Genomic DNA, 24,258 nt, shown 5'->3' on the forward strand with positions numbered 1-24,258 from the left:
TGACTCAAATATTCCAGCCAACACATCATATTGTTGTCCGTGGCTCGTGGTCTTGCGGTAGCTTTCTCACTTCCTGCGCACGGGGTCCTGGGTTCGATTCCTGGCAGGGTTAGCGATTTTCTCTGCCTTGAGATGACTGGGTGTTGTGTGTCTTTCATCATAATTTCATCCTCATTCACTTGCAAATCGCCGTAGTGATGTTAAGAAACTTGTGGAGCGGTGGCCGAACTGCCCAGCGAGGGGTCTCCCAGCCACCAATGCCATATGCTCATTATTATTATCATATTGTTTCCACTGGTGGGCATTGTTTGTGTCCAGATACTTGTACAATGACAAGCATTGTTCCATGGCTCAACATGCAGACAATGGTATCCTTTCCTATCACTGAAACAAGACCCATAATTCAATTTGGCACCATAGGTCTGTTTCCACACAGATATCGAAGGAGAAGAAGCAGTGACTATCTTCCCCTTAGATGCAGCAGTTATCACCTGTGAAACATCTGAGAAGCACTCTGTCTAGTGAACTATGGTTAGTTGGTAGATTGCAAACAAATGGACCACCTGGAAATACAAGCCTTTTGGTATCATCACAATGAATTATCCACTCTTGAGGGCATCCTATTACTACAGGGGGAAACTGGTCAAACTAGCGTAGCAGTTCACACATCCTCAGGTGATACACATACACGAGGGACAAAGAGAATTGTTCCAGCCAAGCGACTGGCTAGGCAACATCTATATCTGCATGGGATTGACACTGATATTGCCAACATAGTTGTGGCATGAAACACCTGTCAGACTAAACAGGCAGCAGCAGCTTGGCAATATTTGCCCAACCAGGTATGTCATCATCTTGGTTGCTCCTCCACTCAGATTTTGTGTGCCCTTTTTTGGAATATTCCTGGATAATTGGTATTGAGATAGGTAGTGGGTTTCCAGATGTGTCACACATGTTATCGACATCCCCTGCCCAAATGATTCAAGCACTGGCTCACACATTTTTCCATCGAGGAGCTCCCTGAAGCATAGTCACTGACAATGGTAAAGCTGCTCTGGATGAAGCAATGTGGCTTTCCCTACACTCCTACCATTCCAGCCCACAAGACAGAACAAGCCTGGTGAAGAAACCACACCATTCATAATTCTCCATCCTTCAACTGACCAGACCATACACCACTTCTCAGTGGTCACACTGCCACTGATACTCCCAACAGCATGGGGTTTGGGTGCTGGTCTCCTTCAAGAGCTACCAACACTGTGGTTACACACCTGTTGTTCAGGCCATGTTAGAAGTGAAACTTAAAAGCACCACAAATATACTAACCAGGTACATCTCTAATGCACACTATGCCCTTTACAGTCTTTTGTTCCATAGTTGGACACCCCTCGTCCTGGGACTGTTGACAACACTATCCAGCTACTGCCTCAACAGGTTGTGCAGCCTCCAGATTCCAGTGAGGTCAGCCCTCTTCCGACCCAGATACCCACACCTATGGATATCGATAACAGCCCTCCAGGGTAGCCAGTTCCATGAGCTGCTGACAAGGAGGCAAGCGCCGCCTTAGACTTCGAGGTGTGCCAGGGATGGGAGGGTTCCTGTGTATGGGCCATTTACCCTCTCTACCAGCAGCCCCTCTCACACCAGCATCATGTGAATGGCTTACATAGCAAAACCACAGGGATCACACCTGCAGATGAAAGCCATACAACCTCACATGTCTACTAGTCAGGCCAGCACTGAATTGTACTGAGCTGTTCCATACCTTTGAGTCCTATGGGCCAGCCACTGAGCACAATAGCGGTCCATCAGTCAGAGCTCTCTCTAATAAAATCATCAGAATCTCCCACACTGTGCTACCTGCAGTCACTGTTGCAACATGGAGCCACCAGTGACTACCTCAGGCATCACCATGAAGTGGCCTCTACACAGGAAACGGTGGTGGACTCTGGCCAACCACAGCAGTGATCAATCAATCAGAGCTCTCACTAACAAAATCATCAGAATCTCCCATGCCATGCTGTTGCCAGCTTCCACCACAATGTGGAGCCATCACCTACTACCTTAGACATCAACAGAAAGTTGCCTCTATACAGAGGACAGATGTGGACTTTGGTATTGCCTGTCACCATTACTCTGTGTTATAACTTTTCAACTTCAAATTGTACTCAGACTTCAACTTTGTCATTTATTAGGACCATCTGCCCAATCACATTCCCACAAGGAGCATTTTGTTTATGTATTCTCTAATAAAATTGCTCTGCATTGTTTGCCTGGTCTCTTTTCTCACTGCACAAAGCACAGGAAATATCATTAAACTCCATCAACTGTAATATAAAGTTCAAAATGTAATTTAATAAAGAGGAGCAACTACCTTTCCTTGGCATGTTAGTTAAGAGAAGAATGGATGAATCCCTGGGTCACGGAGTATATATAGAAAACCTACACACACTGACCTGTCTCCATGCCTTGAGCCATCACCATCCATCACAAAGAAAGATGGTGCTAAAGACTCTGGTCTATAGAGATCTAGCACTTTCAGGCAAGGAGAACTTGCCAAAAAATTACAAAACTTATGAATAATGTTCCAAAGGATGGATACTCAGAAAATGAAATTGAATTGGTGATATAGACAAAATCAGGAATGCCCAAGAAAGAGGTTGTGACAGAAACTGAAGAAGTGAAGCTAATAATCATTTATCTACCTTATACTGGCCCAATATGCAGAAAGATCGGTAGACTCTTATGCAAACATGGCATCCACTATATTTTGCTAACTTCAACAATGATAAAAAGTATTCTGTGATACGTTAAAAATTGCATTCCACATGAATGTGGCATGTCTTACATGGGGCATACTATTAGAACAGACAAGGAGAGGTGCAAGAAACATTAATGGCATATCTGACAAAAACAACCAAGCAAACTGCCGGTCACTGAGCACTGCTGCAAATATAGTCACAAAATGAAACACAATGAGACCTTTATTGTGGAGAAAATGCCAAGCTTTAGGGACAAAAGACTTAAGGAGTCTATCAAAAATATGATATCAGAGAACCTAATACAGAAGGACAGTGTATCCAATTTAAATAACACTTGGCATCCGGCACTCAATTTATTAAAATGGTTCAAATAGCTCTGAGCACTATGGGACTTAACATCTGAGGTCATCAGTCCCCTAGAACTTAGAACTACTTAAACCTAACTAACCTAAGGACATCACACACACCCATGCCCGAGGCAGGATTCGAACCTGCGACCATAGTAGTCCCGCGGGTCCGGACTGCAGTGCCAGAACCGCTAACCACTGCGGCCGGCAATTTATTAAAATCTTGCTGGCCATCACATCCACCAGAGTTGTAAAACACTGAGAAAATTTGCATTTCGCAGGAACATGAGTGTGAGCTTTAAAAACCAAAAGAGCATCAGAGGGCAAAGTGGTCATTAGGGACTCAAGATGGTATAAATAGCAGCATGAGACCAACAGCAGTTCAGTGTCTGGTTGGAGTCCAGGCAGTGAGTACACATCACAGCAAAACTTGCAGCACCTCAAAAAGACAACTGGGTGGATCATTGAAATATTGTGCATAAAATGGAAACAACTTGGCAGAACACCTAGAAACACACTGTTAAAAAATTTAATTATTTCTCTTGCATGTTACAGAGTTGATATTAAATTTTTCCATGAATATAATATAAATAGATTTTTTTCCTTATGGAAGCAAACCATTAGTCACAAATATTAACAACACTCAACAAGAGTAGCAGCCATTCATCTTTCCTACACATCAGTATTTACATTACAGTTTTAATAGCAGTGTACTGTTGATATGTCACGAGTTAAAGTTTGTCACTCAAAGTACAGATATGTAATGCTTCTGGAGCTGCATATCCAATAAAATAAGGTTCTATGGTAATGACCTATTAAAAATTACTCTCTAGGTGATTACCTTAATTAATTTCAGCAGCTCTTCTAAAATGAAATTACATTTTCAGAATTAATATTGCTAGTAATAATATATTTTCACTGCTTACAAATAACACTGATCTTCACACTTTTGCAAGCAGCTGCTTTTGTTATAAAACTGAATGGCCACAGACCACCGTCCATTTATAAAGGTTGACTATGAAGTGTTGCCTCCCAGATTTTATGACATACTTCCGAAGTCATTGTCCTCTGACATTTGCATGTCACCAGACGATAATTCATGATCTTACACACACTTTTAAATACTCTACTCATATTACATAATTATTCTATTTCTTCATAAGGGATTACTGCATTATAACTATTGGCTTCTGAAACTGTTCACTATTTAATAAAATAAAAGTAAAATTAATTTTCCTTTTGCTAGTACAAGAGTATTGCTTACCTTCTAGAATTTGACAGGTCATAGAACATTGCTAGGAACTGATTCATTGGTCGCTTAATCACCTTCTGTGGTTTCTTCCTGCCTAATTTTTTCATGGCTGTATAGTAGTGCTTCTGACTTTCAGTGAGAAACATTTCAAGAACACCACCTTCATACTGAAATGTAAAAAAAAAGAAACATTTATCACAAAAATTTACTTGTGAACTTAATTTCTTTTGCTATCAGATACAACAACTATTACATAGTGCATGGAATCAGTGCTGGTAAAATATTAGTTTTCTTAAATAGTACATTTTTTGAATGTCCAACTGGACTGGCAGTTCCATTTCTACACACAACATTTCCATGACTGAACTACTTGTCATCATCTGATGGTATCGGTATTGACTTAAGTGTGCCTGGTGCTTGTTCACTATTTGTTCTTGAGTTCAACTCCCTATGCTCATTGTGTGCTCCAGTGTCCACTTGTTTTGATTCATCTGGACTGATATTCTGTGAAACATAATTTTTCTTTATGCTTTTGACCCTGATAAACCTGGTGGCTGGTGAGATATTAAAAAGCTAAATGTTGAATCTGAAATTAAAACCTCTATCCCCATTTATTAGATACAAGTAATAGCATACCACCAACAATTTCTCTCCTTCTGGTTGGGGTCCAAACAGTGACAACATTACTCACAAATAGGTTCATTGTCGAAATATTGTGCATAAAAATGCATGTATCAATGTGGCTGGATGCCTAAAAAGTATACATCTACAAATCAGAACACAAAAACCCCATTAATAACTTTTAATTATCATACAAATAACAACAGTGGCACTTTCCTGGTGTAGAGTGCACTATGGCTGTGAGGAAACAATTCATACATTTCTGCCCATAAAGTTTGTGTGCTATGTCCTTTATACCATTATTCCTGGTCCAAGCTAGGTTCTACTTGTACACACAGCGAATTATGATAAAATGTAAATGAAAGAAAAAATCTATGCAGAAACTGATTTTCTGCAAATTCTCAGAAGAAAATGCACAAGGTTTGTTAATCATCTTTACATTTCAAAATCTTGAAATCTCATCTTACGCATTCATAGTATATAACCAGATAGCTCATTAAAAAACTGAAAAATTTTAGAGCTTATTAGGTAGAGTTGAAGTAAAATGTTGTACTAAGATCTTTATAGCTGGACAAGTAATATGAAGATGGCAGAAAATCAGCTGCTCCTGTATTGCTGTAATTGTGTACAACAAACAAGCTTTGTGTCATGTATAAACATTTTCTGACTGCAAGTCTTGTTACATGGAAGCAAGAGGTACAAAACAAAAATTTACTATTTGTATTATTTTTCCATTTAATAGGTAACATGAGAAAATAACTTAGCTAGTTTTTCTTATGAAGAAATAACTTAGCTACTTTTTCTGATGATGTTTATATAATAACATATTCAGGGTGTTTCAGAATTCCATTTTAAAAATTTGGGGACAGGTTCCTTACACCAAAACAAGGAAAAAATGTCCAGTAAACATGGACTCTAGAATGCTCACTTTAAGAACTATGAGTAGTTTTTCATCTTCGATACTGTGAAACACATCTCTTCTACTGCAAGCTCTTTGCTTTCTGTATTTTGGGAGGAGGTAGTTTGGACCAAACAAGGAAAAAATGTCCAGTAAACATGGGCTCCTAAAGTGCATACCATAAGAGCTATGAGCACTTATTCAATAAAAGAGATGTGTTTCACAATGACGAAGATGAACAAGTGTTCACACTTTAGAAGCCCTTGTTTACTGGACATTTTTTTCTTGTTTTCATCCATACTACCTCCTCCCAAAATATGGAAAGCAAAGAGCCTGCAGCAGAAGAGATTGTTTCACAATATCAAGGATGAACAAGTGCTCATGGCTCTTACGACATGCATTTTAGAGCTCAAGTTCACTGGATATTTTTTTCATAGTTTGATGCAAGGAAACTGTCTCAAAATTTTTAAAATGTTATTCTGAGATGCCCTGGGTAAAAGTAAGTGGTCAGCTATGTGATGATATCTCTGTCCCACTGTAAAAATGTGTGTCTTTACTTACATTGTGAGCAGTCTTGTGGCGGGTTCTTACAGTGCTTGCAAAAACCTTAAACTGGTATATGCTTATAAGAATGAAATGAAATAGTATCATCACAAAGATTCTACTACACTACACTTGTACATCGCCTTTTGAAGTACTTCTGCACGGTGTGGAATCTTTACCAGATAGGATTAACGGAGTACATTGAGAAAGTCTCGTATTATCAGGAAATAAGGGAGAGAGCATCACAGACATGACATAGGATCTGGGGTGGACATCATTAAAACAAAGGCATTTTTCTCTGTGGCAGGATCTTCCCAAAAAATTTCAGTCACCAACTTTCTCCTCTGAATGTGAAAATATTTTGTATATGCTGATCTGCATATGGAGAAATGATCATCATAATAAAATAAGGGAATTCAGGGCTCTCACAGACAGATATAAGTGTTCATTTTTTCTGTGCACTGTTCAAGAGTGGAATAAAAGAGAATTACTGTGAAGGTGGTTTGATGAACTCTCTGCAAGGCACTTAAGTGTGATTTGCAGAATAGCCCTGTAGATGTAGATGTAGTTGTTATCTAGAGCTTGATGCAAACTTTCATACTGATATGACTGAAGGTAAAATGTGGAAATCATTCTTTTCCTAATAAATTTGATTGAATTTGATGTTTCCACCAGTATGTTGTATATGCAAAATGTCAATTTGATATTGGAAGCCATTCATATTAAATTTGGAAGTATTTTATTGTTTTCTCTTACTTCTATTATTCTTCATTAATTTATGGTGAGTAGAATAAGAAATCTTGGTATACAGTCATTACTTTTCTCAGTAACAGCTTAATTTACACATGCCTATTTACTTCATGTCCAATCATTTTAGAGACGAAGTAAACAGAGGACTTTTTCTCTAAAAATTGAGAGAAGGCATGAAACAAATTCACTTATTGTCTTGATATGATCCCAAATGATGATACGACATTCTGTGCTTTACAAAAAAGAGAGAGGGGGAGGGGGAGGAGGAGGAAGAGGAGGAGGAGAGAGAGAGAGGGGAGAGGGGGAGAGAGGGAGAGGGGGGAGGGAGAGAGGGAGAGGGGGAGGGGGAGGGGGAGAGGGAGAGGGAGAGAGAGAGAGAGAGAGAGAGAGAGAGAGACAGAGAGAATACAGAACTGTATTACAGAGTTGTACCAGCATCATAAATGTAAATACTTAATCATTAGAAAACAAAAAAAAAAAAATGGAAGACTCTAAAATTCAGAAAAGAGTGAGAATAAACATGTTTCCTTAAAGACTCAAGTAAGGCTTACAACTAAAATGCTATGTGATTTAAACTCTATTGTTAAAACATCATGAAGATCTACATGTAACAGGTGCAGGGAAAATGAAAAAAAATTGCAAAAAGAATAACGCCCCATTAAAGAATCTCATGCAAATTTTCTTTCAAACAAATTTTAATTTCCCAGCTGTTACCTAAAAAGTATTATGAATATAGGAGATTATTTTCTCAGATAAATACAGGGGGTAGTTGTACTACTGAAATGAGGCAACAGAATACCAACAGCAGACAGAGGAGTGTCAAATTATGTGCTCTAACTTCCAAAAGAAAAAGTGACTGAGATCTCATGTGAGAGCAAAAGAAAGTATCTCTTGTTGTGAATTACAGAATATATAGTCATTATCCTGAACCTTCAAGAAAAATACTATGTCACAAAAAATTGATTCTAACTGTCTCTTGGGAGGCCTGTTGCTCAATTCAGAGGGACTCTGCTTGTCTCAACAGGGAGAAAATGATAAAAGACATTGTGGTCTGTCAATGTTTACTGAGAGACCTGCAAAGGGTAGGTCAGTTGGATACTTGAAAGTGCACTCTTCCATCACACACAATGGCCCCTTTCCTCAATGTGTGTGAAAGTTGTGTCTTAAGCGTATCTGTAGACTGTAAATAACACGAATGTGTGTTCAGGCTGTGTCTTGTGTTTGCTGTATAATAATCACAGAAGAGAGAGAGTCAAATCTGGTGCCATCACATAATCTACGCCTCTTCGATACCACCAAGGGGACTACCCAGTTAATGTCCACAACTATCAACAGTGTCACACACCCACACTCGATGAGATACTGTGGAGAGTTAGAAATTTAATCTAGCACACTGGCGGTGTCTTGTGATAGTGAACACTATGTGTCCACCTCTCCTCCCCTTGCTGGCCAACTACTGGCAGTGAAATTTCATCGTCCCCCAGGATTCAAACAGGTACCTCCAAGTTGATAACTCACTAGCCACAAAAGCTACAATAGTAGTATTCAGAAATCATAGGTGGAGACATCAGTGACAACAACAGTATGAGTCAGGCCTGGAGTTATGCTCAGATAGCCAACAGGTTCAGTCTCCTTGTGGCAGCTGTGGCACAAGGACGCATAAGGCTCCGCTGTGTACCACAGTCAATGTCATCAGTACAGCATGTCAAGGCAACTGCATTAGATAGTTAGAAGAACTGAGATTCACACCTACCAATTTACAACACAATAATGGCTCAACCGAATAGGAATGATACACTGAAATTTGCCTTTGAACAGAACTCCTTACAATCAAAATAACATGATACTGAAACATGGATAGAAGAATCTGTTAAGATAACTTTTGAAGATATAGTAGGAATTTTTGTATCTATAATGTTTGATATTGTCTATTTTATGCCGAAGAACACAGATCTCTGCAACAGAATTGTGGAATCCAGTGACAGAACAATGACATTTAAACACACTGTTGCATAAGCTGGTTGCAGCCTTCAAACACTCTGAATAGCCGAACTACAGTTCGAAACAGCAATGAAACAGATCAACACAGTTACATCCCCTTGTAAGAATTGAATTGCTAATTGAAAATGATCTCTTAACACTCAGAAGTTAATTGTATTAAATGGTGTGTGACAATTGAAAACAGGACAACAAAAACAGATACCCTCTTAATAATTGTATGTACACACAGGATTACCATTACATACAATCCTCAGATGCAAACTCGTGCAGCACACAACCCAACTGGCCCCATACAAGCACAATGTATACAAAGGTATCTGAGTAAAATTCCAAGATCAATATTACCATTAACCTATGAGGCAACAGCCAACAAACATAAAGTTGCAAAAAAATCACCACAAAGGTCAACAATGACCATAACTGAAATACTGTTCTGAACATGTGGAAATCAGTGAACCAACGGATGAAATGTTGCACCAGGAACAAAAACAAATATCTTAGAAGCCACTAGATGTAGAAAAGAAGATACATGAAGTCATATCAAACAACAAACACAATCAGATACAAGAGCTCGACGCCACAACAAAAAACCCAAAAATGTAACAGAGGATCAAGAAAAAGCTAAAGATAGGCAAACAATGTGTAAAAACATCAGTGAATTCTGAAACAGAAAAACGCACCTAGTATTAAGCAAGGCTGTGGAAACTGTGCTCAGTCCAAGGACAACAAACAGAGAATCTTCTAGCATAATGAAGCACAATTTCACAAAAGAAAATAAGAAATTAGTAAGAATAATGATATAATCAACATCTGCCGTGAGACTGGGCACATGAAATTGGAGGGATTGTCAAAGATGCAGGAATGACTGAAATCGCTGAAATAACAGTATTAGTAACAATGACCTCTCAACAAGATGAGAGGAGCAGAGCAGATATTGGATCCCAGAAATGGATGTTAAGAAGATACTAAACTTTGGGCAGTTTCTGCCATGACAAACATTAAATCACTCTGAATATTCAGATATGATAACACTTCAAGCCTATGAAATAGTAAAACTCAACATTAACAAAATATGAGAATCACTTTAACTAAACAGCCTGAAAGATTTTTCATAAGATACTGACAGATTTTGCCTTACTATAAGCAGTGACAGTCATTCAAAGTAGAGCAAAAAAAGGATATAATGCCACAACAAATCCAGGAAGTGGGGTATAAATGGGAAGTGTTGCTGTATCTGTGCCCTCATGCAGCAAGGTCAACAGCCCCGCAACGTACACTCCCAATAACTTCAGCTGCGGCTGATAAGAGATGCCCGCAACCCATCACATGGGCTTAGTCTCTGATGTCGTGCAGCAAATAGAAGTGTTCTTCTTGCTACCATGAGCTCACTTCATATCCTGCTGTACTCTGGTATCTACCCTGCTGATGCTGTGCATATGTGATTGGATTACTTATGGGATCTCAACTGGATGACTCTTTGTATTGCAAATGCACAGAAGCTGATGCACTTGTGCGACCACAAACTATCTCAACTCTCTTGGTGTATGTCTATGACTTTACGGTGGCCCAGTGTAGACAGGTTTTATGAACTGTCAAGTGATAATTGTGTATCGATCCTTGCTGCATATTAAAGAGTGTTTGTGGCACTTTATCAGATGTAATATCAGCAATGAGGATTTGAACTTAGTGTGTGGGTTTTAACAACAAATTAAGTTAATTGGTTATCGTTCCAGAATTCATGAAACTGTGGCAGCTACAACTGCATCTTCACAGGAAACAGCTGCACAATAGCAATTACAAAAGCAAATCTCAAGTTACAACAAAGCCAGCAAGAGCAAATTAAGGAACAGCAGCAGCTTATACTACAGCAGCTCATTCAAGTCAGAACAACATCCACCACTACCATTTCATCCACAAGATTAAGAGTGGGACTTATATTACACATGTCTACAGCTCTATTTCTGGGTGAGTAGCACAACTGACACTTTTAAACAGCATGCATTTCTGCCAACTACCAGCAACCAAGTAATGTGTCTTTTATAGTATTAGGTGCTCTCTCTAAACTTGATTGTTTTGAATTGCCAAAAATTCACAGTTTTCTGTGTACGAATTATGAGCAGCAAACACATGTTACAGCAGCTTAGCTCTCATTTTTCCACTGTTGGAAGAAGGCAAATCAGTCATATGCTGAATAGGTAGATGATCTTAAAAGGCTGATCTAAAAGTGTCGATTTTTGTGTGCAAATCAAAGATGTAAACAATCCTATGCCAAATCATTAGAGTGTCATCTATCTGCAATAATTACTTATGCACTTGATAAAGAAGATTCTGCAGAAGTATTGAAATTAACAATTCTACTGGGCAAGTGTTAGCAGTAGCAAATACCTTTTAAATGGCAGATGCGCCACAACAATATTTTGATGAAGGTACTGTATCTTCTGTAAAACTGATTAAAATATCAAATGCAGCATAGAAAAATATTGATGAAACTGACGTATCTTCATAAAATGGTGCTCCCATTCAACCACATTAAGCCCAACTGGAATTCATTAAGATCATTTTCATCATCGGACTCAGGATTTCAACACCACACCCTCTCCAAATTCTCTGGGCACAGAGGTATGGGATCACATCTTTGGGAGAGTTCCAGGATGAGTATCAGGTATCATCAGATACATATGGAGACAACAGATGTTCAAGTGAAAGCTAATCATACCACGCTGGTTCTGCAAGCAAACCAGCTGCACCCATGCCTTGTAGCTTCCATCTCAAGCCAACCAACCACCAATGGCCTCAGAGTCAGCGTATTACAACTTTAGATGCCACATAGAGACAAGCCAACAACAGGTCCAACTGCACTGAATGAAGGCCTCCCCCCCCCTCCCCCCCCCCCCCCCCCCCCCCATGGAGTCAGAATCATTCTCACCTCCAGGACCAATGACTCCTAGTGAGTACCATGAGACCGGAATACCTGGCTCCAGTATCATGACAGTGTCCCCAGTGCAAGCAGATGATACAGTGCAATCACAGATATCAGCTGACATCAAGATGCACATTAAACACAACCCACACCTCCCTTAATAGTATGACAGTCCTACTACCAATGGACATTTCACCTTTATAGGTCACTTAAATGGGGAGGAGACAGTGAGGTTGATTGTCTGCAATACGCACTACCAAAAATTTCACCTGCATTTGATAAGAGGCCCCATGAGCAGTCACTTCATACCATGCTGTGCCCTAGTATGTACCTTGCTGATGTTGTACATATGTGACCAGGGTGCTTATTAGATCTCATTTGGACAATCTCTGGATTGCCTGTACATGGATGCTGAAGGACATGCAAGACCAAGAACAATCTGGTTTTGTCAAATGTCAAGTGATAATCGTGTACCCATCTTTAATATGTAATAAAAAGTGTTTGTTGCACTTCAGCATGTGTAGTAACTGCAATCAATACCAAAGAAGGGATATTGTCATATAGAAACATTTCCAAACAGCATCAGTATCACTGTCACTGTCAACAACATGAGGATTATTAATATTTATACTCTCTCTGGAAATAACAAATGTAAGAGACTGGAATTCTTTGACACATAAATTTGTAAAAGAGTAGCAGCATATAATCCTTGCAGGAAACATCAACTGTCTCCTAAAACCAAAGGATAAAACACACAATGATACCAAATCAACGAGGATATGTGGGAACTGGAACATAGTAAGTTACTTGAATTTACCCATATAACAAACTACTCAGCTAGCAGGGTAGACAAATCCACTTCTCCAAAGGCCAGAGTCCTACTAGCTGGAAAATGGTTCATAATCTTTTCTTATAATGCCTGATATATAGTCACAACAAACACGGAACAGCAGAAGACACACCATACAAAAGGAGTTTGGAAATTCAACGTTGCACATCAGTAAGAGACAAAATGTTGAGAGGCTGTCTAGAAGACATGGGCAGAATGTGAAAACAATGGTTAAGCCATCTACTCACAATAAGCAAGAAATTCTGGTTCAAGTGCCAGTATGACAGAAATACATAACAGTTATTATACACAGATGGGAGCATACTTCCTGCACAGGATATCAGAAGAATTACAGAATGATATAAAATTTGATCACACAGTGTATAGAATACAATACTGTCCAAACCAAGATGTTTGACAGCAACATAGTGTGCTTCTTGTGGGGCAGTTCAAAAGTTACATTAGTAGTCAATCTTATCCCTGATAATGAGTACTGCAGAGGTCTGGAACCTCCTTAGTGGTTTCTGAGTGCCTGCAGTTTGTCCCTCCAGTGCACCCCAAACAGGATTCACAGAATGGAGACGCCAGTGCTTAACCTGTGAAGTGGATATCTTCAAGTGTAAGAAAATCATCTAACAGAGGAGTTCAATGGGGATGAGCATTATTGTACAGGTGATAAAGTCTGGGCAAAGTGTACCTCTGGAAAGAGGTTCATATAATTGCAGCACCTCACCTATGTAGCTTTGGGTACTAACATTATTGTAATGACCTGTCATGTGATTCGTTACAATTTTCCTATAATTTCATCAGATATATTTTACAACATTAAAAGTCATAGTGTTTATATGCCTGCATGTGCTGTATTTTTTAAAGGGTGAATATATTCTTCAAGTACAATGAAGTCTCTCTATTGTTTGACAAACAACAGCCCTTAATTGTGATAGCATACAAATATGTTAATGAGGGGATAACATACTAATTATCACAGAAAAAAGTTCATATTTATCTCTGATTTTCTGCAGGATTTACAACTGGGCTTTGACTCAGTATTTCAGTCAGAATTTTACATTCTGTGCTGAAAACATGCAAACAGTTGTACAGTAATTAGTACAGCTTTATACACTAACCTTCTTCTTGAGCATGTTGAAATTGTCTATTATGACTCCAATGAAGAGATTAAGTGTGAAGAATGATCCACAGACTATGAAAATTACAAAATAAAGATATGCATATAAGTTAGCTTCTCTCTGTGGCTGAAGATCAACACCTCTTGCATCAACGGCATCAGCCATTACCTCCATCCATCCTTCAAAAGTTGCCTGCAAAAAACACAAACAAAGAAAGAAATAAGACATATGGGTCACAACTCACCCATGATTAAATTTCAGATTTATCTTTTTAAAAATTTTCACATGTCCAATACATTACACAGTGGAAATTTTAAGTAAACAACTTATACTCAGTAATAATTTAACACACATATGTGGATTAAAAACATATAATCTGATGAAATGTTTCCTACAAATTCAGACAATGAAAAAAATAAAGATCAAATATTTTGTGAAATCTTTTGTCTGGAAGTAAGAAATAAAACAGATTAGAGGAACATTTGATGTGTTTGTGATAGATGCTCAAAATCATGTAATTATCCAGAAAAGTAAGTGAGTAGGAACAATGACAATGAAAGCACTTCTAAGGGAGACATTATGTCCTGTGCCAACCGCCTTATCTTTTCTGATATTTCAAGGATTCTGCATTGAAGCACTTTTGAGACTGAAAAATTACTGGAATTGTTTACACCTTCAGGCACAAATGATAGAAATATGTCATGGTCACACAATAACAGACTGCACGATCTTCATAATCCACCAGGCAAATATCCTTCAGTACCCTTTAAAATTCAGAGATTAAAAGTCAAAAATTGAACTTTAAATTGGCACCTTATTTGATGCACATGATTTCAAGCATCATTCAAAGGTGTGTCAAATCTTTTGCTAGTCTGTATTATTTCTTACTTTTAGACAAAGGGTTCTCAAAACATTTGAGTTTTTTTGTCAACTCTATTTTTATTTTCACATTTTGTTCAAAAACATGAAATACAATATATTTAAGTATCAATTGGTATTCTATTTTTATTAAGAGTATTTAGACCAAGAGAAAGCAGAGAAGTTTCATTGCATTCTGTGGTTTGATTTTTATTTTATTTTTTTAACATGAAAGAAAAAAAATCCACAATTTCTAATGTGATGAGAATTGTAATTCTGATAACTTCTTTAGCTCTTGAGTTGTGAGCAGTTATTGCCCAGCTCAGTGCCAAAGGCAGCTGATGTCACTGGATCTCTGTGTTGAATTTGCCATCATAATTTAAAGTTGTCAGCTGAATACCATAAAGATGTTTATCACAGTTGAAAATGTTGAGAAGATCACTGAAGTGAATGAGAAATTCCAGTGGTTACTGACTTTTATGAAACTGATCTTGGTGCGTCCAATGAATATCAACAATTTCAGCCAATGCACTGATGAGACCAGCATTAACTGAAATGTTTACCCCCAATATAACTTGAGTACCTATTACAATATTGATTTCATCAGCAAATCCATCATTCGTGTTTTGTTAATGATGTGTTTTCAGCACTAGCTTTCCAGCATCCTCTGAGATTTCAGAGTATGCACTGATTGCACAAACTTTATAAGCTTTTGCAGCCAGTTCCGCAAGCCTCAGCTGCTTCCAGGCAATGCACTGTGCATTTGTTGGATGGATAGGAAGGAACTGCTTCACATTTTCTGATCAGAACCAATTTCTGATATACACTGAGCAAAATTTAAAAACATATCACTTTTTGAAACCCTGAAACTGTTTCCCACTGTGATGCATTAGTTTGAAATATAGCTAAAAGATGCCTAAAATCTTCCTCTGTAGTGGAGCAAAAGTGCAGTGCCCTGCGATATCACCCGGGGATTGGTGATGCTTCAAACAGCAAACAGATGTGAAAAAAAAAGGCTATACCTCAGAAGTTCATGTACAGTGTAAGACAGGATAATTTCACCAAATTCTGCCCAACACCATCACCGATGTGTCACACAATAAGAAGGTCGGCAAACCCCATTCTTGCCCCTATTTCACCCCCCCCCCTTTTTTTTGCTGCCTCTGTGATACAGGTCTGAACTGTGACACCCACCTATGACAGGCAACACTATCTGTGGGATGTTGAGAGGGTTGCCTGCCTTCAGATGCTAGAGCGGCCATGAGGCACCAGTTAGCTGAATGGGTATCTGACATACATTTTTAATGAGCTCAACAAAGGTTCATGGATCGCTGCAAGGTTTTCGCCAAACTGGGAGGTCTTAGAGACCCTTTGCTGCTTTATCCATGCATATGTCAATGTTGCACCCATGCAAGATCACGCCACATGAAAGCGTGAAGCAGGAGGGCTGAAAAAGCATAAACACTCTTTGCTGTTTAGGGTCCACTACAATCCACAGGTGTCAGATCATGATCAACGGGAATGTAGCCCCACAATGTCCTTACAGTAGATTTGGATCATCTAGGGGTTTTAGCAGTTTTGTATGTTGTCAAGAACATTGGCCCGCTTCTCATCACACTACGAACTGTCATTTTCAATTGCAAAATGTGTGGGAATTAATGCCCGAAGGGAAGGGATGTTTTCATTGATGCTGTTTATGTCACATGCTAAAGGCCTTTTGTGTAAATTCTGAGCAACTGTGTATCTGAAATGTTTTCCTCAGCCAGAAAACCATGTGATTTCAACACCGGGTGTTGTGGTTCTGGCCTCCCTCAGACAAGCATCATAAGAAAGAGTGGAATGTAGGTAGGAGGAGGGTGTGGTGCATTTCCCATCATGTGACATGTCCATAATGGTGTTGGGCACAATTGTAGTGAAATTTAATGCAGACATTATGTTGCTGTGATACTCTTATGGAGCTCTATGATACTGAAGAGGTGCCACAGATTAAAAATATCCTCATAAGGTGTTGGCTGCTTGAAAATCCATTAAATGAGAATAGACTGCAATCAATACAAAGTTTAAATTACTGAATTCACCATTTGACCATCCTTTGGCTTCTCTGAGTCATGTGCTGATCACAAAAAATATGTACAGCATCAGCCTTGCTTTATGCAATTTGTATCAATTTGCATATTTCTCTGAGCACAAAGCTTTTGCCAGTTCAAGCACTTCCAGAAATGAATAAATGTAGATGTGGAATACCTGCATGATAAATGACTGCCTTGATTTGACATTTTACAAGGTTGTAGACTCATTTCTGTCCTACCGTGTTCTTCAACTGTCGGTATGAATTTGGCTGGAATGTTGCAGTCAAAGCCCGCATCAAAGTTAGGCTCTGTCACACCAGTAAATTTGCTCGACTCAGACCTCAAGTCACAATCTTTGTCTTGCAATACACTATGAGCTTCAAGAGGATTCAGTATCTCATGACTCCAATTATCAAGTTCTTCTATGCTTGCATCCAGTGTTGACTGCAGAAAACCTCCTTTTGCATTGAGTGCTTCCTGAGTGCTCCTAAAAATTGTGCCACCTGTTGCTAGAGGAAAGAGCTTGTCTATTTCGAAAAAGACAGCACAAAAGAGCCCGTTTGTAGGCATGGTCCTCAGCACATTTCTCAGTCCTTGTAAGCTGTATTCTAACACTGCTGAGACCTTCCCTTTCAACATTTTCATTTTGCCACATAAAAGTGTGGTTTTGGCACTCTCATTGTCATTTAAGACATCAGTCTCATCATCACTGGGTTCTGTATATTTCGAAAATATTTGAGCCCAAAGGGCTTTCATCTAACAAATGAAGCAGCCTTGTCCTTTCTCCTTTGTGAAAAGAGTACAAAAAGACACTCTCTACTCAAAAGACATGACTTGAGATTGCAAAACATCACAACTGCTTCTTATTTTGACATCGCTCAGTTGCTGAGAATGTTGCATGACATCAAAGTAGGAGCTGCCTTTTTGTCTCCTCCTTTCTGCAGAGCTGCTTCTACAACCAATCAAATATATTTGCTGATTGTGTCTTTCTCAGCTTTGGCAATAATTTCAAAATATAAACAGCAATACCAATGTCCATATTGGTTTGCCATAGCTTGAGAATGTCAGGATTATAGTAATTAACCACTGACTCCCCTGCTTCTCATTTATGATTGCCATATCATGCACTCTTTTTTCCTCCATTTTCTGAACTGTCCTTTCCTCACAGGGTTCAGGAGGTAAATCAAATCTGCAGAGTTTATTCCCTTTTCTGAAAGTCCTGCGATAACTGTGTACCTGATAATTCTGTACCAGTTGATGCAACTGTTCACCATCGTGCTTTGCAAGCTGCAATGCATCACCTGCTCAATGTATGTGGTTCAAGATTACATTGTATAAGTGCTTGGGAAAGCAGTGGTAAAAACAGCATGTCACATGAACAGGAAATTTGTCTAATAGTGCCATCACTTCATCCAATGTCAGACTCTCATGTGTTTTGTCACTGTCAGTGCCATCCAGAACCAACAAATTGCTCATCATTTCAGGCCAGAAAAGGTCATTAGAGCTGGGAGTGAGGATCCAGGAAGGAGGTCTTCACTGGTTGACCATTCCGATCAGTTCACTTGACACACTTCTCTAGTAACTTGCAATCGACTGCATACTCTTGAAATACAAGCTCAGATCTGTTAGCTTCATCACATTTGATGGTCCATATCCTGGGTGCTGATTATGCTCAACACACTGATATTTATATTCATATCTTCCTCCTCAACACTTCTGTGAGTTTAAAAAAACATTCGCTGAACCAGAACCTTTTATCGCGCCCACAACATTCTGCTGGAAATACTGCTTTATCCCTATTCTGAGTTCTTCTGGTAACGCATTTCTAACACTTGGATAAAGATACCAGAGTGCATAGTCTTCCAAATAATTTTGACATAATTGACCACAAGTTTTTCCATTTTGCATCATATGATTAACTGTCTGTGTTTTCTTTTTCTTTGAACACTTCTCCAATGGCTGGTGGCTGGAATTCTTTATTCACCAGCAGAATATGTTCTTCAATTGTGGTTCTGTCCTCATCGGAATCATATGTCTCAGAAACCATTCCAGTTCCAGCAGAGTCTGGAGCAACATCTCCTTAAACTTCAACAGGAATGGGCTGTATGAAGGTGAGAAAAATTATTTGATTTTAATCTTTGGACTTTGGAAAGTTCTACTCAAGATGCCCAAGTACAATTTCCATTGAGTCATTAAAGACAACTGTAGTTGCTCAAGAAGATGTTGAGTGATAACCAGCGCAAGTTCAACCATGTGAGTCAAAGTAGTGATGCATGTTGTGACTGCGAAGAAAAACCAATTGACCAGGGATTATTAGATAGTCACTAAAATGTTCATGACTAATAGTAGCCCATCCATTACTTGCACCTCAGTTTTGACACAAAGCAGTGATGATCACTCTCAAATCCTGCTCTGGTACTTCATTGATATGGAAGCAGTTGGTTGACATTTTTTCTCCACTGCGGAAAGGACAGAACAGCCCAAACAATTGTTGCAATTCTGATTTCACTTATCATCTCATTTGCCATATTGTGACCCAACTGGTTCTGCTTATTTCTGTAAATGGCACGTATGTTGAACAAAATAGCATCAAAATAACTCTTTTGCCGTGTCATGATTGGCTGCAAGCCTGCTGCACAAAGAGCAACAGCTGCAGCCTCTGTGCACTAATGTCTCAAGTTTTGCCACATGGGTGGAAGCTTGGACATAAGGTGTAGCTGTCTCTTTTGCTCCTACTATCTCAAAATGCAGTCCCTAATGCAGTTTTCATTGGCTTGGACAACAGCTTTGAAGGCAAAATTTTTTGAACATGCAAATCATATGCAGAACAAGTCAGTTGTTTGATACTGACAGGATTGTCATTGGCATACAGATTGTGTACTTCTTAAGGTAATTAAAAGCAACTTGAATGATTTGGGAACAAATGTCAGACTTCTGCTCATTAATTGATGACAACTCTTGTGTGGTAATGATAATGCTACCATCCACAAGGCCGTTTGGCAGCTGCTTGAATACTTCCTCCACAAGTTGTGGGAAGTGATACATGATCCCTTTTTCCTTTGTTTGTTTGAATTAATTCATGATACTTCTGGATGTTGATAAATGCGTGGAAAAACACAAGAAGACAGTTTTCTGTGAATAACAAGTCAGTGAAGACATATGGCACTTCTTCCAATTTCATTTTGTTGCACTTGGCTTGCGAAGGAATGTGATGACCAATCAGTGACTGATACAAGAAGACAGTTTTCTGTGAATAACAAGTCAGTGAAGACATATGGCACTTCTTCCAATTTCATTTTGTTGCACTTGGCTTGCGAAGGAATGTGATGACCAATCAGTGACTGATAGCATCTTGTGCATAATTTCCCATCATTGTCGATGGACATACTGTTATCTACCAGCAGCTTACAAATTCTACTGTCAGGTGCACACCATTCCAAAAAATGTGAAACATTTGGTGATTGCAAACATAGCAAGACTGGGCTGGGAAAGTGTTGATATCATCTGTCACTAATTTTCTCACTACTCTTTCAGGTAATTTCACTCTCCTGGGCAATATTTTCTGTTTTTAGTCCTCCTAATATGCTTTTCTGCCCTCAGTGTTGTTGGGAGAGTTTCCATATTCACCACGCCCTTTGGCAGTCAACCATGTTTGCACAACTCATGTGATGCTTGAGACATTCTGTAGTAGAGTCAGCATAAGAAGATCCTTGACAGTTAGCAGTTCTGCTGCCAACTTTCAACTATGAAACGCTAGGAGCTGCAGGAGAAACAAGCTTCATGTACAGAGCTGCAACAACACTGAGGCCTTACCATAGAGACAAAAAATCACCTTAGCATCTCATGACCTTTCAATGTCCTGAATTTAGTGCTTGGTTTGAAGGTGACCATTTTGACAGTAAAGTATCACACCAATGCAAGTTTTTATTCAAGAAACAGCTAGAATTTGAAGAGATGAACTTTTGACAACTCATTTATGTCAGTAGCAGTAGCTGTTCATGAAATATTTCAATTTTCTCTCAAATCTCTAATTATGTTTTTCTTAATTATCCTGATTTCTTTCAAACAATTAAACCTTTTTTTTTCAAAATTGTACCCTCACTGGTCTAGTTGACACCTTTTTTATCCATTTCCCATTGTATGTTTGACTTCAAATCACTATTTAATTTTTCCTTCATTATCTAATAACTTCCAAGCTTTTAGACCCTTTTTTTGTACAACTAAACCCTCAATTTCATACCCCATTTGTCCACTTCCCAATCTTTGTTTGGCAATAATAATTCAGACAAGAATCCATAGAGTAATTTTCCCGCAAATCGCTTGTTAAGTTTTTCCTAATTGTACAGTTTACTTTCAAGCACTTAAAAATTGTTTCTGAGAAACTGGACCTGAAACTAGTCAATTAAATATCCTATTTGTCTATTTCTCACTCTTTGGTAGGCAATAAAAATTTTCCCTCAAATCACTAATTAAGTTTTTCTTAATTACTGATTACAGCAAATAAATACTATTTTACAAAACCAGACATCACACTAGTCAATTTGGTACCCCATTAGCCTATTTTTCATTCCTCATTTAGCTATGAAAATTTGGACAAAATTCCTTTGTAATTTATGGGGAGCCCTGTTTCTGTTATGCTCAGATATTTGATCAATTAAAAATAGGAAACTTGGCAAACAAATCAAGATAAATTTATTAGTTGGTTAATAACCAAGAAGATTTTATCAGTAAATTTGCTTAGAAAAATTGCTTTATCATACATGAAAAGTGAAGTCCACTTCTAAACTTACATAATCTTCACTATTTAAATGAAAAAGAAGTTACTGAATGTCTGAAAGTTATTACATAGAAATGATTGACAGATTACGAAAATTAAAAACATGAAGATTTGCATATAACTTTGCTTCTCTCTGTGGTTGAAGATAAATACTTGTTTCAACAGCATAAACTGAAATACAGTGAATTTACTGAACTCATTATTGAACAGACATTGTCACATGAATAATCGACACACTGTATACAAAAAACAGAAAATCTATCCTGTGCTCATATAATTTCATCATAGCCCCAGACACCCTTCTCTAGCATGGTTGATTCTGTCTGTTCTGTTTGGAAAAAATATACTTTCCTTCAATAATGTCAGACATTATACAAGAGGTGATCAAAAAGTAATATGAATTTCTTAATTTCGGAGGCAATACATCCATTCTTCATTTTGTTTTCTATCTTGTTGATATTCTGTTCCTGATATATGTTTGCTTTTTCAGCTGCTATGAATATTTAGTTTATTGTTGGCAGTGGAAAAGCTTATACATGTTTCAGAGCACTTGGCAGATTTTTACTTTTGAAAAAGATGGATCAAAGAAACTGCATTAAATTTTGTTTGAAAAATGGAATAAAGTGCAGCATTGCATTTGAAATGTTGAATGTGGCTTTTGGCAAATCTACTATGAGTAAGACAAGAATCAAACAATGGAAAATCCAGGATGGAATGTAACAATATTTTATAAGTAAGACAAGAGTTTACAAGTGGTATGAACATTTCAAAGAGGGTTGAGAAGATGCTGAAGACGATGGCCACCTTGGATGCCTTAGCACATTGATTACTGATGACAATGTGGAATAAGTAAAGTAAATTGTTCTGGAAGAGCACCAAATCACCATCAGAGAGGTTGTTGTTGATGTTAGTACAGCCTTTGGCTCATACCAAGCATTTTCGGGATGTTTTGGGCATGTAACATGTTGCAGGAAAGTTTGTTCCAAAATTGTTGAATTTAAACCAAAAACGATGTTGTGTACACACTGCTCACAACTTGCTGAATGAAGTTGACAATGATCCAGAACTTCTAAAGCAGATTATAACAGGTGATGAAACGTGAGTGAACAGGTATGACATTAAGACCAAGGCCCAATCTTTCCAACAAAAACTGCCTGAAGAGCCAAGACCAAAAGAAATTCAACAAATTTGATCGCATGTGCAGATTCTTCTCACTTTTTTTTTTCTTCAATTACAGCGGGATACTGTATCACAAGTTCCTGTCTTATGGTTGTACAGTCAATATGGAAAATATCTGGAAGTATATGTGCTGTTTGTGTGAAGCAATCTAAAGAGAATGACCAGAATTGTGGCAAAACCACTTGTGAAAATTGCATCATGATAATGCTCCCACTCACACCTCAATGCTTACTCATGGTTTTTTGGCAAAAAACAAAACCATTAAGTTGCCACAGCCACCATATTTGCCAGACACAGCTCCTGCAACTTCTTTCTATTTCTGAGGCTAAAGAGAACCACAAAAGGACATCATTGTGCCACCACTGATGAGATAAAAACAGAATCACTGAAGGAGCTGAACACCATAATGAAAACTGAGTTCCAGAAGTGATTCCAAGATTGGAAAAAGCACTGGCACAAGTGCATTATATCTGAGAGGGATTACTTTGAAGGGGGGGATGTTGATGAATAAATAAATATTCTTTAAGGAAAGCAAATATTCCTGTTACTTTTTGATCACATCTCGTACTTCCAGAGTACTACTCTAAATGTTATTTAGCAATAACCATGAACTCTCTTGGCTTTCCACTATTTCACAGTGCACTTAAAAATGCACCCTACTTTCCCACAGTACTCCATTCAGGCAGTTGCTGGAGACTTTTCTACAAAGGAAATGTTTACACTGGATAAAATGGGGTGCATGGTACATCATAAATTTCCCCTCTCTGGAAAACAATACAGGAACCTACTGTTCAGTCATGTGAACTGCCCATTTACACAGTAGTGCCCACCAGCACATCGCTCTCAAATTGTTTCAGAATGGTAGGAGGAGTAGCCCTTGGACATCAGAGTGCTTCTGTGAGCTCCAAGGTCACCTGATCACTCTCCTACTTAGTGCATTGCTGACATGATCTAGCAAAGTTTGCTGATCACAAGTGTGTACCTTTGATAAAATTGTTATAAAATTAATAAAAGTATTTAATTTGTAAAAGTGAGTAAAATCCTGTTCAACGGCAAAAATCAATCACAAACTTGAAAAAATATTTCACTTTATTTATTTAATGCTGTTTACAGTGAGGACATTTTTCATGAAATTTAGACAAAAGAAAACAATGGTGTGCAAAAGAGAACCATAAATTTCATGGAAGAAACACAGGGCATCAGATAGGCACTTAATTTAGGCAATGATTACTGCAGCTCAGATATCAAAGTAATTTTTGCATTAAAACACATTTGCAGAATATGCAGATCTGCTCTCAACAGATGCCTCAGCCAAACCATGCCTC

General features: G+C 38.4%; 1 protein-coding gene across 1 annotated transcript in view; it reads right to left on the reverse strand.

The window, feature by feature from the left end:
* The window catches only part of LOC124616619 (sodium channel protein 60E-like), a 287,365-nt gene that overhangs the window by 42,029 nt on the left and 221,078 nt on the right, over window positions 1–24,258 (reverse strand). Inside the window, exons 22-23 of the mRNA XM_047144943.1 lie at window positions 14,051–14,242; window positions 4,374–4,528 (exon numbers count right to left, since the gene is read on the reverse strand). Of these exons, the coding sequence (XP_047000899.1) occupies window positions 4,374–4,528; window positions 14,051–14,242 (347 nt within the window). The remainder of the gene's footprint in view (window positions 1–4,373; window positions 4,529–14,050; window positions 14,243–24,258) is intronic.

The sequence above is a fragment of the Schistocerca americana genome, chromosome 5, assembly GCF_021461395.2.
Source record: "Schistocerca americana isolate TAMUIC-IGC-003095 chromosome 5, iqSchAmer2.1, whole genome shotgun sequence".
In the NCBI taxonomy this organism is placed as follows: Eukaryota; Metazoa; Arthropoda; class Insecta; order Orthoptera; family Acrididae; genus Schistocerca; species Schistocerca americana.